We start from the raw sequence: 15811 nt of genomic DNA on the forward strand, positions 1-15811 counted from the left end.
TCTTCACAACGTACATAAAAGTTGTTAGATTATTTAAATGTATTATGAATTCGTCATCATAAAAGAATCATACTCTTAGACTACTAACCTGTGCAAGACATTATCTTATCGTTCCAAAATTCGCCGAAGCAGCATTGACCATGTTTTCTAAAATCAAAATGACATATCAATGCAATTTTAATCCTTTTAATTCATCTAATAAATAAAAAATATATATAATCTAAAAAAAAAAAAAAAAAAAAAAAAATCAAAAAAAAAAAAAAAAAATAAATAAATAAATAAACTGCCTTAATTCATAACATTATATACCGTAAAACAATCCCCATCAAAGGGCTATACAGGCTTACTGTAGCTTCCCTTGCGTGAAATACAGGAATATACTTCCGCTGTCACTACAAAAGGTCACTCACTAGAGAGGCAGTATAAGTTCCCTATATACGGTCTGCTTCCCCCCCCCCCCCTTAATGAGGAAGTTTAGTGCTAAATCTTGATATTTGTCATCTCTCGATATCAGTGGCCTCTTCAGTAATAGTATACTAAGCTGACTACGTATACTAACTCAGTAAATTGACTTAAAGTCCAAGCACAAATGTTTTTAAGAGAAGAAAATCAAACACAAGAGTCACTACGCTCCGATTAATTTTCAAAAGTGAAGCGGCCAACAATCCAAGTTTTATACAGACTTGCTGCAGCTTAATCTGATCGAAGGTGTAGGAAACTACTGCATAACTAGAAAAGCTACAAGTACATGTAGCTTACTAGTTAAACTGTATATAGTCCCGATTGATATTGTGCGCTACAGTTTTTTTTTTTTCGGTCATAATCAATATAGCTATTTTATTCAGGATTAGGCAGTCGACTAGAAAGCAGAAGAGGCTAAAATTTTAATAATTAAAAAAATAGATTATTTGAAAACCGACAAACCTGTCACAAGACTGATTAGAAGTTGTGTTTATAGCCCAGAAACGCGGGTATCTTAAGGCTAAACCCAGATATTCTACTTGCCTATACAATATGACTTCATTGTACATGTAAGCTATATGACATGATCTTCAAAGACAATGATTTCCTAATATCTTTATTTAAAGTTTTATTTGAGGTCTAAGAAATGAATGGAAACAAACCATATAATAAGCAAAATTTTGTCAATTTTGGATGGTATAAATAGTAAAGTAATTGTCACGAGGGTTAAATACCGAACTCATGACGTCATAACTGTTGATCATATATTTGCGAGTGAAAATAAATTAACGAGAACTCATGTAAACAAATATATATGAAATAGGAGTTTAAAAGCATATACTCCGATTATCATGTGTGATTCTTCGGGAATTAAAGTTTGAGAATCAGGTACCCTGTTTTAATACGGATATGAATAAAACGTCCTTGTTTGTTAATACAGGGATTAGATGTTGCCTTCATTGCAGAAGAAAATAACATAACTCGCTTACACTGTGTAATAATTTTTTCCTGCAATTTTGAATACAAAGACATTTTTGTGTTTATTTCTAGCAACGTAATAATATGAGTTTGTTTTTGGTGATGATAGTCAACTAAAAAAGCAAAAGAGGGCTTTAAACTGTTAAATTTTGATAATATTTTGAACATGAGATAAGTGATAGAAGGAACTGCTTTTTTGAAAATGGATACGCTTTTAAAAATACAAACATTTCTGAGTCATTAAATAATAATCATTTCCAGTCAAATAAGGAAAAATAAAAAAAAAAAAAACTTTTGCATATATATACCTTTCGCATGGCTTATTAAAAACTGCAATTATAGTCCTAAAATGTCCCATCACGAACAAATTAAAGAAAACAAGAGTCAACGGTCTTTTTGACATGATTTCGTGATTGAATGATTCACACAGATCTCGGAGTATATTAAACTTTTTTCATCCAATCAGAAATATCTATGCATGATTATCAATTTATATGCACATATGGATCATGATCTATTTACAGTACGTTATTTTACCACATGACTCTCTTACAGACATGCAGTCTGTTTATATATATATATATATATATAAGAAAAACTGCATATTGCCATTTTATTCACAAACAACAACAACAAAAATCTGTGCATAAAAATATAATAAAAACTCGTAAAGCAATATTTCCGGGTAGCATATGTGTTTTAAAGACCCCCCTTCTCTCTCTCTCTCTCTCTTATTCTCCTGTGAATGAAAACAAAAACCTGTGGATACTAAAGTTTTTATGCATGCATGTCCTAAACAAAATCTAAGCAGTTAAATGTTGACTATACATGTACAAATGTAAAATTCATTTTTTTTTCGGGATCTACCCCAGCATATTAGCTTTTAGCGAAATTCCTTACACCAGAGTCTTTTGCACATACAAATGCACCCAAAGAGTATACATAACAGCTTCAGAACTTTGTCTTCAAATTTTCATAAAAAATGAAAATCTTCAAACAAAACAATTTTTAAAATCAAGGGTCAGAAACAGAATTTACAATATGATAAAATGTAACATAAGAAGAAGTCAGTTTAACAAATTTTGCAAAAAGAGACAAGAAAATATACAAACTTAAGCATTTAACTGTTGGCCTGTGTGTTGGCTGTAATGTAATGGGTACCTTGGAGTACAAACAAGTTAACTACTGAAATATGTGGTGGCTGTATTTAAAGGGAATCACAAAAGTTGACGTTAATGATCTAGCAGATATTTAAATATGATTAAATCTTTACATTATCAATAATTTTGTGAAAAAAAAAAAACATACTTCTTATTTCTGTCTGCAATGCTTGAAGATTTTAGCTACCGTGGTTCAAAAGTTAAAATCAAACCGAAAAAAAAACATTAGCTTAGAAAGAAGGACAACCAGAACAAAAGCATTTTGATAAGAATCTACGAGTTTCAAGGACAAAAAAAAAAAAGAAATGAAAGAGAAGGGGTTCATATGTTATTGAAAAGAAAGTTCATCATGAGAGGAATATCATATCAATAAAAGAAATCTTGTGCTTTCCCATAAACTGAGAGAATGTTTTAGATTACAAATGCATTTTCTGACACCACCAATTTTTGAGAGATCTGCGCATTATACTTTATCATAATGTACCGGTTCTAAATTGATATAGAATAGCACATAAAATTTAAGAAAATTACTGAAATTTAATTTCATTTTTTATCAAATGTAAGAGTCAACATAACCTGAAAGCAGGATCCTTCCAGCAAAGGTACATGGGCACAGGTGCATTGCCGGTTTGTAAAAATTGTTCATTAGAGAGGTTAAGCAATTGACCGTGTGCGTCTACGTGTACGTGTAAACCTAGAAGTGATTTTACAAATACACGTAACTAACATCGTGTTCTTTTTAACAAACTGCACGTGTAGCGGTACGTGTAATACGTCATTTCAACAAGTCACTTTACAATCCATTTGTATCAAATAATTCTATGACTTTGATTAAAAAAGATTTATAGATGTACGTAATAAACTCTCAACATCACAACAAACATCGCCTGAAAAATATATATTCTATAATTTGGGTTTAGGAAGCTACACGTTCTTTCCTACGTGTACATATGAATCTACACGTTGTGTACAACTTGTAGAATTACGCGCTATGCAAAACTGATGACGTAAATCGCAGTAAATTAGGGGATTTCCCTAGCTACACGTACACGTAGACATACACGGTCATCTGCTTAACCTCTCTATTGTTTAAAAATTCCCCTCAACTAATTGAACTTTGTAATACATTAAAATTCTAAATATTCATTTACATCATTATTATTCATAGCCTTACAAGAAAAAAATCTCTGTATTTGTATAGCTCTGCAAGAGCTCTTTTATTGTTTTTGTTTATGTTTCACCGAGTATGATTGATTTGCTTACACTATACACATTGCAGAACAATAACAAGGGCGTGTTAGTTTTGCTTTTTTACATTTTGACTTTTCTTTATTACATTTCACATGTCTTTTATCAATAATCGTCGATTCCCCGCTCTTCTGAAGATAATTCAAAATTGTGAAGGTGTTACAATGTATGGCAATCAATGAAATCACAAATTTGTAGCATTGATAATTTACAGATAAAAAAGTATCCAAACATTTTAAGCTCTCATGAGTCGAAGGCTCAAGTGAGCTTTTCTGAACAAAATTTGTCCATTATCTGTCGTCGTCGTTGTTGTTGTCGTCGTTGTAAACTTTTCACATTTTCGTCTTCTTCTCAAGAACCACTGGGCCAATTTCAACCATATCAGAGTATCTTTGGGTGAAGGGGATTCAAATTTGTTCAAATCATGTCCCCTGGGGTTAGGACGGGGCCACACTAGAAGATCAAACATATGGAAAAAATCTAAGGCCATGATTAGTCAAAGAAATATGAAAGCACTCTCAATTTGTGTAGATTTATGTGGGAATAAATTAGGCCCCCCTTTCCCGGGGGAAGCGGGGTTATTTGTGGTCACTTATATATTTAACTTTTTCAATACTAAAATGATTTCTGCTTTTTTTCTAGCCAATGTGCTCAGGTGAGCGACGTGGCCTATGGGCCTCTTGTAGTCTAAAATCCTCTTGCAACATGTATTTCTATTAAAAATTTTAAAGGATATGAAATCCAAATTTGGGTCTCCCTATGTCCCTTAACAGTTCAAGAGATATATTTATTCGAAGTACAGCATCCTAAAAATCTCATCAAAGTCATATGGACAAACGTCTCAACGATCTGATGGTCATTCCTCAAAGAAAAAAAAATCCATAGCTGACATATGCATATCATGTGCTTCTCCTTTGAAAAGGATTTATAGCACGTAATCAAAACGAAAGTAGATCTGGCTTTGTTTATACGTATCCATGGTTCCTTGTCGCCATTTGATGTTTACATATGTAAGTTTTTTTAACATTCAACCTTCCTTTGTATGATGATTAATTTGATAAATAATGCACGTTTTGTAAAGTATAAGCGTAGGTTATGCATAAGGAGTGAGTCCTTAGTGACGTATTAATAAACATGATTGAGTAGCATAATCGTAATCGGACATTCCATGTTTTGATCAGCAAAATTGTTCTTTCTATTAAATTCATTTTAAATGACGTGCATGTTTCAAGGAACTGTAAGTTCATTCTCTGAGCGAATATTTCATTTTACATCACTTTAATGTACGTATCGTTGACGTCACAGAAATCTGTTTAAGATAGGTCATTCCTCAGCTTTTGTAAAAAAAAATTTTCAGAATCTCTAATATCAAAATTGTCAAGTACAATTTCACTTATATAATATATTTGAACTATAATAATGCAGAATTTTACAATATTCAATTGAAATTCCATTCTCGAAATCAAGCACGAAATAGAACTTCGGGGGTAAATTTTTCTTGTGATGGAAGGATATTTAGGAGAAAATTCTCAAAATGCACAGATTTGATTTATTCTATATGTTGGAATTTTAGCCCTTCATATTTTTACTCACAGAAATTTTTTGATAATAATTTACTTTTTTTTCAACAAACCAAAAACTGCAGATATATTGAAACATTAAACATGAAATAAATTTTAGGTTTAGACTTAAACTTGCTTAATTTGACACATGTCTCAGATTTACATCATTAGCTCCAAGATATTTATTTCCCTTTTTGAAACTATATGACGCTTCTCTTCGCTCAGCACTGAATTTATGTACAAATTTACAGTCTATTAAAGAAAACCATACATAATGAATATTTAGATTTGACTGAATACACCCCTCCCCATCCCCCCACCCACCCATATATATATATATATATATATATATATATATATATATATATATATATATATATATATATATATATATATATATATATATATATTTAATTTATATACATTGTATATAGCTTTTATTGTGGTTTTAAGATTCAATGTGAGAAAGATGTGAAACCTCATGGAAGATGAACATAATACAGCAATTTCTCCTCGCAATGCTATCTACAATGGTATATTCAGTAAGTAATATGGCAGATAAATGAAGGTCTATAAGCTTGAAGCCTTAACATGCTATCAGATCTACAGATTTAGGGACGCCAACCTTTTTTTTTATAAACATGTGCCTAATTCTGCTGTTTTTTGTTGCTGCGTTAAAGTCACTGCACACAAGAATTTGCCTTGGTCTTTGATTGTTTTTAGTAATTAATATTTTCTACATTTGATTGTACAGTATCGATTTAACAGGACTATTCTGAAGAATTCGAAATATTGGAAGACTTCATTTGTGAAATCCATGGGCTATTCTCAGTAGTTTATATATGTTCCTCTCTTAAAATATTTCTTGCAGTCCATGAATTACATTCATGTGTATTGCTTACTTAAAGTAGTCTTTTGACTGTAGGAACTAACAGGTTGTCCTGCTTCAGTGCCTACGGTAAGCTATGTACACCGATGTCCTAGAAACGTATCAGAGTGGGTCAAAGCCTCTAACAGAAAAAGATGTTCGCTAGCTAAACAAAACTGCACTACGGAAACTAAGTTCCAGTATCATTGTCTCATAAACGCAGATATTAATGGCATGGTTGAAGTATGTATCCCGATACGGCGCATTGTTGGTAAGATTATTTACGATCAAAAGAAAAGAATTTTTAAACGAAATGTAGAAAAAATTGTATATATTTCGATTTTGAGGATTTCATTTTAATTTAGTTAATGATTCTATGGCATGCTAGTGTCAAGTATGAGATTTACAAATGAATTAAATGGTACTTAGAAGTTATTCTTGTAATGCAGTTACTTGGTATCTCTATCGTTAAATCTGATATTATCAGGTTTCTTAGGTTGAGTAAGCACCCCTGCGACCTGTCACACCCGTCATGAGCCCTATGTAGGGATCAGTTAAATGGAATAATCTGCAGTCAAAATTAAACAAAGATGGCCTAACAATTTGTAAAACACATTTCAGTCAAACCTCGCCTTATCCATGAGTTGAATTAAAAAACGAAGTCATGATAACGTCCGAGGGAAAATTGAATCTGAGACGAGGTCGTTGAAAGTCCTAACCCACCAGCAGCCTATCTGGGCTTAAAAATTAGTCCTACTCAGATCACCTACGTACTGAATCAGGTCTAAGGCAAACGACCATATGAAAATTATAGTGGAATGTTGATGATAGAAAATCCGAAATCATCTATTTGTCATATTGTTAATAGTTAGATTTAGAATAACAATGGTAATAATAATATTAGCTACGTTATGTACATACATTCATTAGCTTCCTCCTACCACAAAAACAATGAACAAGATGTATGCGTGAAACACTGATGCCCCGAGTGACAGCTTATGGCGAAGGTTAAAGTTTCTCTTATGCAAGTTAAACTCAGGGTCAAAAGATCACAATTTTGGTACCTAAGATAAGTCTTGTCTCCAGAAATTTATCTGTGAAATATGAAAGCCCTAGCACCAACCTTTTGAAAGTTTTTCAAAAGTAAGTCAAACTTCAAGGTCAAATGCAAATGGTAAAAATTAATGGTGTCCAACGGAAGGTCTTGTCACAAGAAATGCATATGTGAAATATGAAAGCCCAAGTACCAAACGTTCAAAATTTGTAACCAAGGTTAAGTTTTTCAAAACTAGGTCAAACACAAAGCTCAAAGTCAAATTGATTGATTGATTGATTGTTGTTTTACGTCCTGTTTGATAATTTTTTACTCATACAGAGACGCCACCATATACCGGTGAAGGGCTTCAAATTCAGACCATTACTCGGCACTCAGGGCCATTGAGCAGTGAGGGTTTTTTATCGTCACGCCTACCGTGACACGGGGCCTCGGTTCTTAAGGTCTCATTCGAAAGACCCACAACTTTCACTTCAAAGTGCCGAGCGCTTGGCGAATGCACAGTTTCTGCCTAATTCTTATCGACTTATGTCAGTCGCGGCCGTGATTCGACCACACGACCATCCGATCACTGAGCGATTTCTCTACCTACTGTCAAAGTAGAGGGTCAAAATTGTTGGTTTCCTACTGAAGGTGTTTTTAGAAGAAATACATATGTAAAATATGAAAGCCCCACCACCAACTGTTCAAAAGTTATGGTCAAAGTTAACGTTTTTCAAAAGTAGGTAAAACTCAAAGGTGAAAAAGTCAAAGTTGTTGGTAATCAAAAGAAGGTCTTGTAACAAGGAATACACATGGGGAGTAGGAAAGCCCTAGCATCAGACGTTCAAAAGTTACCCCCAAGATTAAAGTTTTTTAAAAGTAGGTCAAACTCCAAGTTAAAGGTCAAAGGGTCAAAGTTGTTGGTATCCAAAGAAAGACTGTGTCACAGTATAATTCACATGTGAAATATGAAGGCTCTAACGTCAACTGTTCAGAAGTTATGGCCAAGGATATAGTTTTTTTTTTTTTTCAAAAGTAGGTCAAACACCAAGAGCAATGTCAAAGTTGTTTGTAGCCAAAGTAAGGACTTGTCACAGGAAATACACATGAGAAGCATAAAAGCCCTTGCACAAATTGTTCAGAGGTTGTGGCCAAAGTATTTCAAATGTAGGTCAAACTCCAAGGTCAAGGTCAAAGAGCGAAAGTTGTTGGTAGGCAAAAAAAGGTCTTGTCAAATGAAATACACTTGTGAAATATAGAAGCCCTAGCACCAACTGTTTATAAGTTACAGTTAAGGTCAAAGTTTTTCAAAAGAAGATCAAACTCCAATGTCAAGGTCAAATGTTCCAAGTAACTGGTATCTAAACAAAGGTTCTTCACAGGGAATAATCATATGAAGTATGAAAGCCATAGCTCCAGCCAGTAAAAAGTTATGGGCAAGGTTAAATTTTTGTGGACAGACAGACAGACACACGGACAGGGCAAAACTATTTTCGATTACGGGGACATTACGCGAAAATTCATGATTTTTACTGAAACTTACATATCCCCTGAACTGGTTGATTTTGGAACACGTATAAAAATGAGATTGTCAAAAAACTTGGTTACTTTAATGATTTGACCTAAAACAGTTTATAGCATCACAACTCAAATAAATTCACGATGCTAGGTCTAGGAAGAAGTATCAATAAATGTGTGCATTTTGCTTCCGTTTAATATTTAACTATTTATTCATTCTTTAATTTCTTTCATTTTTAGGGAGTTTCTGTCCATTTTATGACTCAAAGAAAGCAAGAATAGAGAACCACTACCACCTGTCTTGTAGGGAACACACATTTAAATGCCCGGAGCATTACCAATCAAATGAGGCATATAAGTGTAAGATATACTGTGCAAATTGATAGTAGGCGGGAATTTTTTCTTTGTTTTTTTCCCGCATGAATGTTCTATTTAAGAAAAAAATAAATAAGAAAACCCATTAAGTTTATTTGTCAAGCTTGACACGTTGTATGAAAGATATCTATTTTTAGAAGAGCATTTCCTGTTATAGATTAAACGTTCTAAAATTGACAGAGCTTAGTGACGTAATGAAGAAATATATAATAACTGGAAAACGCGTCCTGGCGACCGTTTCATTAACAGGTCGTAGCTCGTAAACGTAGACGTAAACTTGAACGTAGCACGTAAGTGCGTTTCACTAAGAATTACGGTTTGCTAGTTACGATTTAAGTTGATCGTAAGTCTACGAGTAGTCAGGGGCACTCTTAAGATACTTACGTGCAAGTAATTTCATGAAAAAAGCAACACAAAACATAAATAAAAGCAAGATTCCAAATGATTGTCACTTTTACTTTTCTACTGTCTGCTTTCTTTGGAAGTAAATTGTGTAGACCGAGTCCGATCTTAAAATACACGCTAAAACAAACTTGCAACTAAAAAAAAACACAAGTTTAATATTTCCTTTTTGAGCTTATCTATTTTCTACGAAATAATACTTATTAATATAGGCAGGGATCTATATACTAAGTATATACGTACATGATAGAAGTAATTCATTTTTAGAAATACGTTGACAAACCTGCATATGGGAATATCGGCAATATTAAAAAAAGATAAAATAAATAAATAAAATATGTATAAAAAAATAAATAATAAAAGTAAACATGGTAAAGTAAAATAAATAAACATACCGAGTTTTATAATTATTAGTTTTTGATCAGAAACATGAAGCAATCATGGACGCAAGGCCGAGGATCGTCTAAACATTCGGAAATAAACTTTGTTTTCAAATGTTTAGATATATGAGAATGTCATAAATTTGCAATTTAAGCTTGAAGTAAAATGGAACGTTATACTCCATCGTGGACTATACTTGTTAATTATAAGACATAAAATGCAAGAATAGATATTAATTATTGATACATATATTTTGATTCCGGTTAAAAAGGGACTTTTATTTTATTTATATTATAATTATAGATATACTTTTTTTAGTAAACGATTTTCCATTAATTAATTGTCCTTTTATTTCTTTTTTAACACTTAAAAAATAAATGGTGATTTTTTTAAACTTAGTTTTGATCTTTTCGTTTCTTTCGTTATTTCTTCTTTCTTTCTTTTTCTCTCTTTCTTTTCAACAAATACATCTCCTCAGTCAGAAGAGTTTAAATAAGTTGGTCATAACTCGCTTATCGTAAGTGCTACGTCTACGACCTGTTTTGTGAAACGCTCGTATACGTTCACGTAAAATAATCGTAAACCTAATCGTACGTTTACGGTCTACGATTAATTAGTGAAACGGTCGCCTGGATTGTACATGATTCTGGATAAAATTCTATGAGATACCTTTTTTTTTTTTTTTTTTTTTTTTAACATAATTTTTTATTTACTTGATTTTTTCTAAGTTACTTTTACATTTTTACATGTATTCCATATTTAAAACCTGTGATTTAGAACTGTTTGTTGAATTTTTAACGTTTTATAATATATATATATATATATATATATATATATATATATATATATATATATATATATATATATATATATATATATATATATATATATATATATATATATTTATATATATATATATATATATATATATATATATATATATATATATATATATATATATATATATATATATATATATATATATATATATATATGTATGTGTTGCATAAACATTACATTCTATACATTATGCCAACTGAATATATGATTGTATATTTTGTAATACATGTAACGTGTAGATGAACATAGATTAAATCGCTGTGAATTGAAAGAAACCTTTCTTGCTACTAAGCCACGCCGATTTAGTTTCTTATAATGCTACAATACTATTGAAGTATGAAGATAACGAACAACGTCCATTAAAATATTTTAAGTACTAATGTATTTATGATGTACATCCTAATCTAGTTTTAAATTTTTTGCTATAGACGATGCACTGAAAAAGATGCAAAATAGAACTCTAAAATATAATATCGCTACATTTACTTTTGTTGTAATTTTTATTAAGACTTTCCATTTTAAGCCTCATTGTACAGGGTTGGGGTCAATTTCTTGAAAATGTCATTAAATACATTGATGATTTTGTCAATTACTTGCAATTACATTGATTTTAACAAATGTATTTAATTATTCTCAATTACTTTGCAGAATGTAATTAAATACATATCAATTACTAGTTTTATCTCCAAAACTTTTCAAGAACAAATCCATGAATATTTTGAAGCAGCAATATTATTAAATTTGACCTTTCCTAATGTACTGACTGTATAAACATTATTGGCATTTGATTATTGAATAAAAACGAGTTTATTGCAAACAGTACACGTATGCATCATTATAAAACACCTTTTTAAATATTTAACTTGAAAAACAAAGTATTTGAAATGGAATGGAAAAATGCATTACATTTTTGGAATGCATCTAAATACATTCAATTTATTGTAATTGAAAACTTAACTTCACATTCTTTCCATTACTTTGGAAAATGTATTTAAATAGGGTAAATTACAATTACTCATTTCAATTAACCCTTAAGCTTCCCTGTCACTGTAACCGGCCGAAGGCTTTTTTGATATATGCGTCATCTGTGTGTGTGTGTGTGTGTTTGCAATGAATGTGTTCTAAAGGCCCCAGAGGTATTAGATGGGGAAAAAAGAAGCCGCTAGTTTGTAAGATGGATTTAAAAATGACGTGTGTCGTGCATTCCGAAAGAATTATGAAAGGGAAACGTGTTTCGTAAAATTAGTAATTAAGGGAGGCGTGCCTCAGTCATGAGACCTGCGTAAAATAGGTGTGCATACGACCCACGGGTGGTTAGGATATTGCCAGCTGAAAATGGAATACTTGTACATTATTCTTCGGTTTATCAAAATTTTACCTCTCGATAGATGCAATATGGCGGTCTTTTTGACTTCGGTGTTTTACAGCATATTTGGTTTTAACGTACTCTCATTATCATTAAAGGCTTGACTTTCACTTTCATAATTTACATATAATGATCAAAGAAGCATACAAATGACAGGTCTTCTTCAAAGTCCTCGCTAAATGCGAATCCAGATGTAGCTTGAAGCAGACGATGCTGCTCTTGAGATTTTGTCTGGAAGACGGCACACTTGCATTTTCTGCTACGAAATCATATTATTTGATGCATGTATCCGAAGTTCTTCGAATGCGCTACGGGCTGTCTGCGAGCTCAAAATTTTTCAGAACAACCGTTTATCCATTTTCATTTTTTGCCGTTTACAACAAATATGGACTTGACGTTCGGCCAGTTGTGACTGAGGCTTTTGAAAACTTAAATCGGCAATAAAAGCAAAGACTTGGATATCAAAATTACGAGCTTTCAGGTTATGCTTTGAACCCACTTTTAAGAAAACCACTAAGAAATATGGCAAAATATTTTTATTAACATGTGTTCAAAGAATGAGACAGTTAATATTTAGATCTGATTTTTTTATATATTGTACATTAGGAAAAAAACACTTCTGTATGTCGCTGTCTGTTTGTTGTGTTTGAAGCCAATCAAAAATGAAAATTATTAATAATGCAGAATGTCTGGAAGCAAATCCCTGATGCAGAATTTTGAGGTTTCACATTCCATCATAGATAAAAAAAAAATTAAAATTTTTGGAAAAAATCTCAGCAAACACTAAAAACCTTTACCAGAAAAAGTTATAATATTGGAATCTTAAAGCGTTTATTACAGAAAAGGAAACTTCATATAAGTTTAAAAGGAAATTCTGTGCCTGAATCAAAAAGTCTCCAGTCTCGGCTAGTCTCCGTAAACATCTTATACAAATAAACGTATTGGCTCAGCAATACTTATTTTCCTTACAGTTCAGGGTTGCTATATGGCTGTCTATGGTCAGGAGCCTGTTAACAAATCCAAAACTAAAGAGGATGTGGATGACGAAAACCATATTTTTAGGTATGTTTTAGGAACGTTCACACATTGTTTGAACAGGCGTGTAAAAATACTAAATATTTTAAAATTGATGGAATAAGCATTACTCCTAGATATTTTTGTTTCAGTTTTAATAATTTCTCTTTGTCTACTAATGATGGATCCAATCAATGATAAAGTTTGATGATATATATTTATTTTGTGTGCATTGGTAATGTAATAAACATATTTCACACTCGTTAGAAAGCTTGTGTTAAAATTATTATACATCAAGCCATTTTATTAAAAAAATATTGATAACATTTTGTAAATGATTTTGTGAGATATGAAGAGATCAAAGATTGCAAAATGTTCAAATTATCTTATAAAATTACTTACTTTCATATACATCAAGCCATTTTATTAAAAAAATATTGATAACATTTTGTAAATGATTTTGTGAGATATGAAGAGATCAAAGATTGCAAAATGTTCAAATTATCTTATAAAATTACTTACTTTCATATAATTTGTTACATTTTTTTTGCCGTTTTCTGCAGGAAAATTGGAGACAAAATTGTAGATCTACAAAAAGATACCATCTGGACAGTGGTTGTAATAATTTTTGCAATCGTTTTTCTTTCGATATTTGGAGTGATAAGCATAATTCTAAAGTGTATAAATACAGAAACAAAGAAATCATGTGAGTATATATATTTCAAAATCGTTCGAAAAGTGTAAATCTGATTTTTTTTTTTTTATGAATTGCTACTCAACAGGACATGAACACAACAATGTTATAAAAGGATGCATCATGATTATCTCGTTGATTAAAATCCACTTTACTCATGATTTTGATTCGATTATCTGCTCAGATCCCGTTGGGGATAGTACGTGCATTGCTTTACATACTTGTCATACAAACTTAAAGAAACACTTAAAACACTTACCAATTGCAGCTAGTCCCATTTACAGTGGACCTGTCATTTTTCCGTCTAATTTCTTATCAGAAATCAATTTAGAGATAAAGTGTTGAAATCCGATACATAAAAGATAAAATATTATTCAGGAAAACAAAAATTTGCAAGTTAATATATGTATTACCAATGCACAGGTTGGAAGTCTTGCAATCGATGCTACAAATGTTGCTACAAATGTTGCGACACAGTTGATGAAGATTGTGTACAGAAAAATAGTGTAGAGATGGAGGAAAAAACGAAAGAAAATACAGACAAGGATGACAAAAACGACACAAATGAACGGTTATTAAATGAAAATGAAACAGGAAGCAGTGATATTTCTTGAAATTTTCTTCAAGCATATACAGTAAGATAAGAAGCACGGTTAGTGATAAATTAACTTTCAATCTCTTTTCAATGTTTTATATAAACAGGTTTAAGTATGCAAAAATTGATTAAATGCATAAAGTTCTAAAGATTTTAAGTTGTTACAATTTTATTATGGTAGTAAATGTATTTAAACTAGAGTCAAAGCGAAAAAAGAGAATATTAGATGAGGAATTTCAAGAACTATATATAAGTTAATAAAAATATATAAGTAGATACTAAGTCCTTTTGCTAGATTGCAGAATATTTCAATATTTTACTACAACAGTTTTATATTTATATTTCCCTTTAACAAAGTGTTGGGAGGAGGTATTGAAATAAGCATGGCTGTCGATCTGTCTGTCGTTCTGTAGGCATAGTTTTGTCCGGACATTTTGGTTGCATCTATTGCATATTCTTTACAGTTGTTTTGATTCTTCTAGACCTAATCTTTATGGGTTCTTGTAGTTTTTACACATAAAATCCAGGAATTGCCAGTTGACACTTCAGTAGAAAAATGTGAATTGCAGTTTGAAATCTGGTCATTTAGAATTAAAAATCACCAAGTAATAAAAAAAAGTTGTGTCGTAGCTTATCTCTACAATGTAAGTATAATGCAGTGACCATATTAAAACATGTTGCATCAAGATTAGGATATTTTCATTATATACAGCATGATAAAATGTAAAACAAAAATCTTTGTTTTACCAGCATTAACATATATAATAATACAATTATATTTTCCTTAGAAAATGAAGACTAAACAGTGATTCACATTTCCTTGGGAGCAATGAGTTTACATCCATCCAGTTAAAGATTAATTAATGAGATTAAAGTATTTGCATGTAATGCTGTTTTAGTCATTTTCCTTAGATAATCACTTATCAAGGAGGTGTTATCTACATCCTTTAGGTATTCAAGATCTCATCTCTAATTCTCTTAATTGCAATTGATAGCATATGTCAAAATAATATACAAAATTACTTGAAGGCAAGCCTTTTTAAAAACGCATTGGTATAAAGATATGCAAAGTATTTGATAATGTACATGTATAATATGATAATTTTTCTTACATCTCAAGAATAAAATTGCAGAATGGCACGTCTCAAAAAGATCACAGAAGGTTGCTATTAAGTTTTATAATCTAATAAAAAAAACAAAACAATACTAATGAATAGTATTTTAATGCATACTTAGACAATTGAAAGGGCTTTCTTAATCATTCATTAAAATTATAATATGCAGTAATATTTTGACTGTAAATGTTAACAAA

The 15811-nt window shown here is 31.3% G+C and overlaps 1 protein-coding gene across 1 annotated transcript; it reads left to right on the top strand.

The window, feature by feature from the left end:
* Positions 1 to 6356: 6356 nt before the first annotated feature.
* LOC133176260 (uncharacterized) lies at positions 6357 to 14518 on the top strand. Its single transcript, XM_061311408.1, has 5 exons — positions 6357 to 6549; positions 9073 to 9192; positions 13168 to 13258; positions 13774 to 13916; positions 14328 to 14518. Exons 1-5 carry the CDS (start codon positions 6513 to 6515, stop codon positions 14516 to 14518), a joined length of 582 nt encoding a protein of 193 aa, XP_061167392.1. The 5' UTR covers positions 6357 to 6512.
* Positions 14519 to 15811: the final 1293 nt, after the last annotated feature.

The sequence above is a fragment of the Saccostrea echinata genome, unplaced genomic scaffold (genome assembly GCF_033153115.1).
Source record: "Saccostrea echinata isolate AGI-Se365-2 ecotype Australia unplaced genomic scaffold, CSIRO_AGI_Sech_v1 ptg000072l, whole genome shotgun sequence".
NCBI classification, from domain to species: Eukaryota; Metazoa; Mollusca; class Bivalvia; order Ostreida; family Ostreidae; genus Saccostrea; species Saccostrea echinata.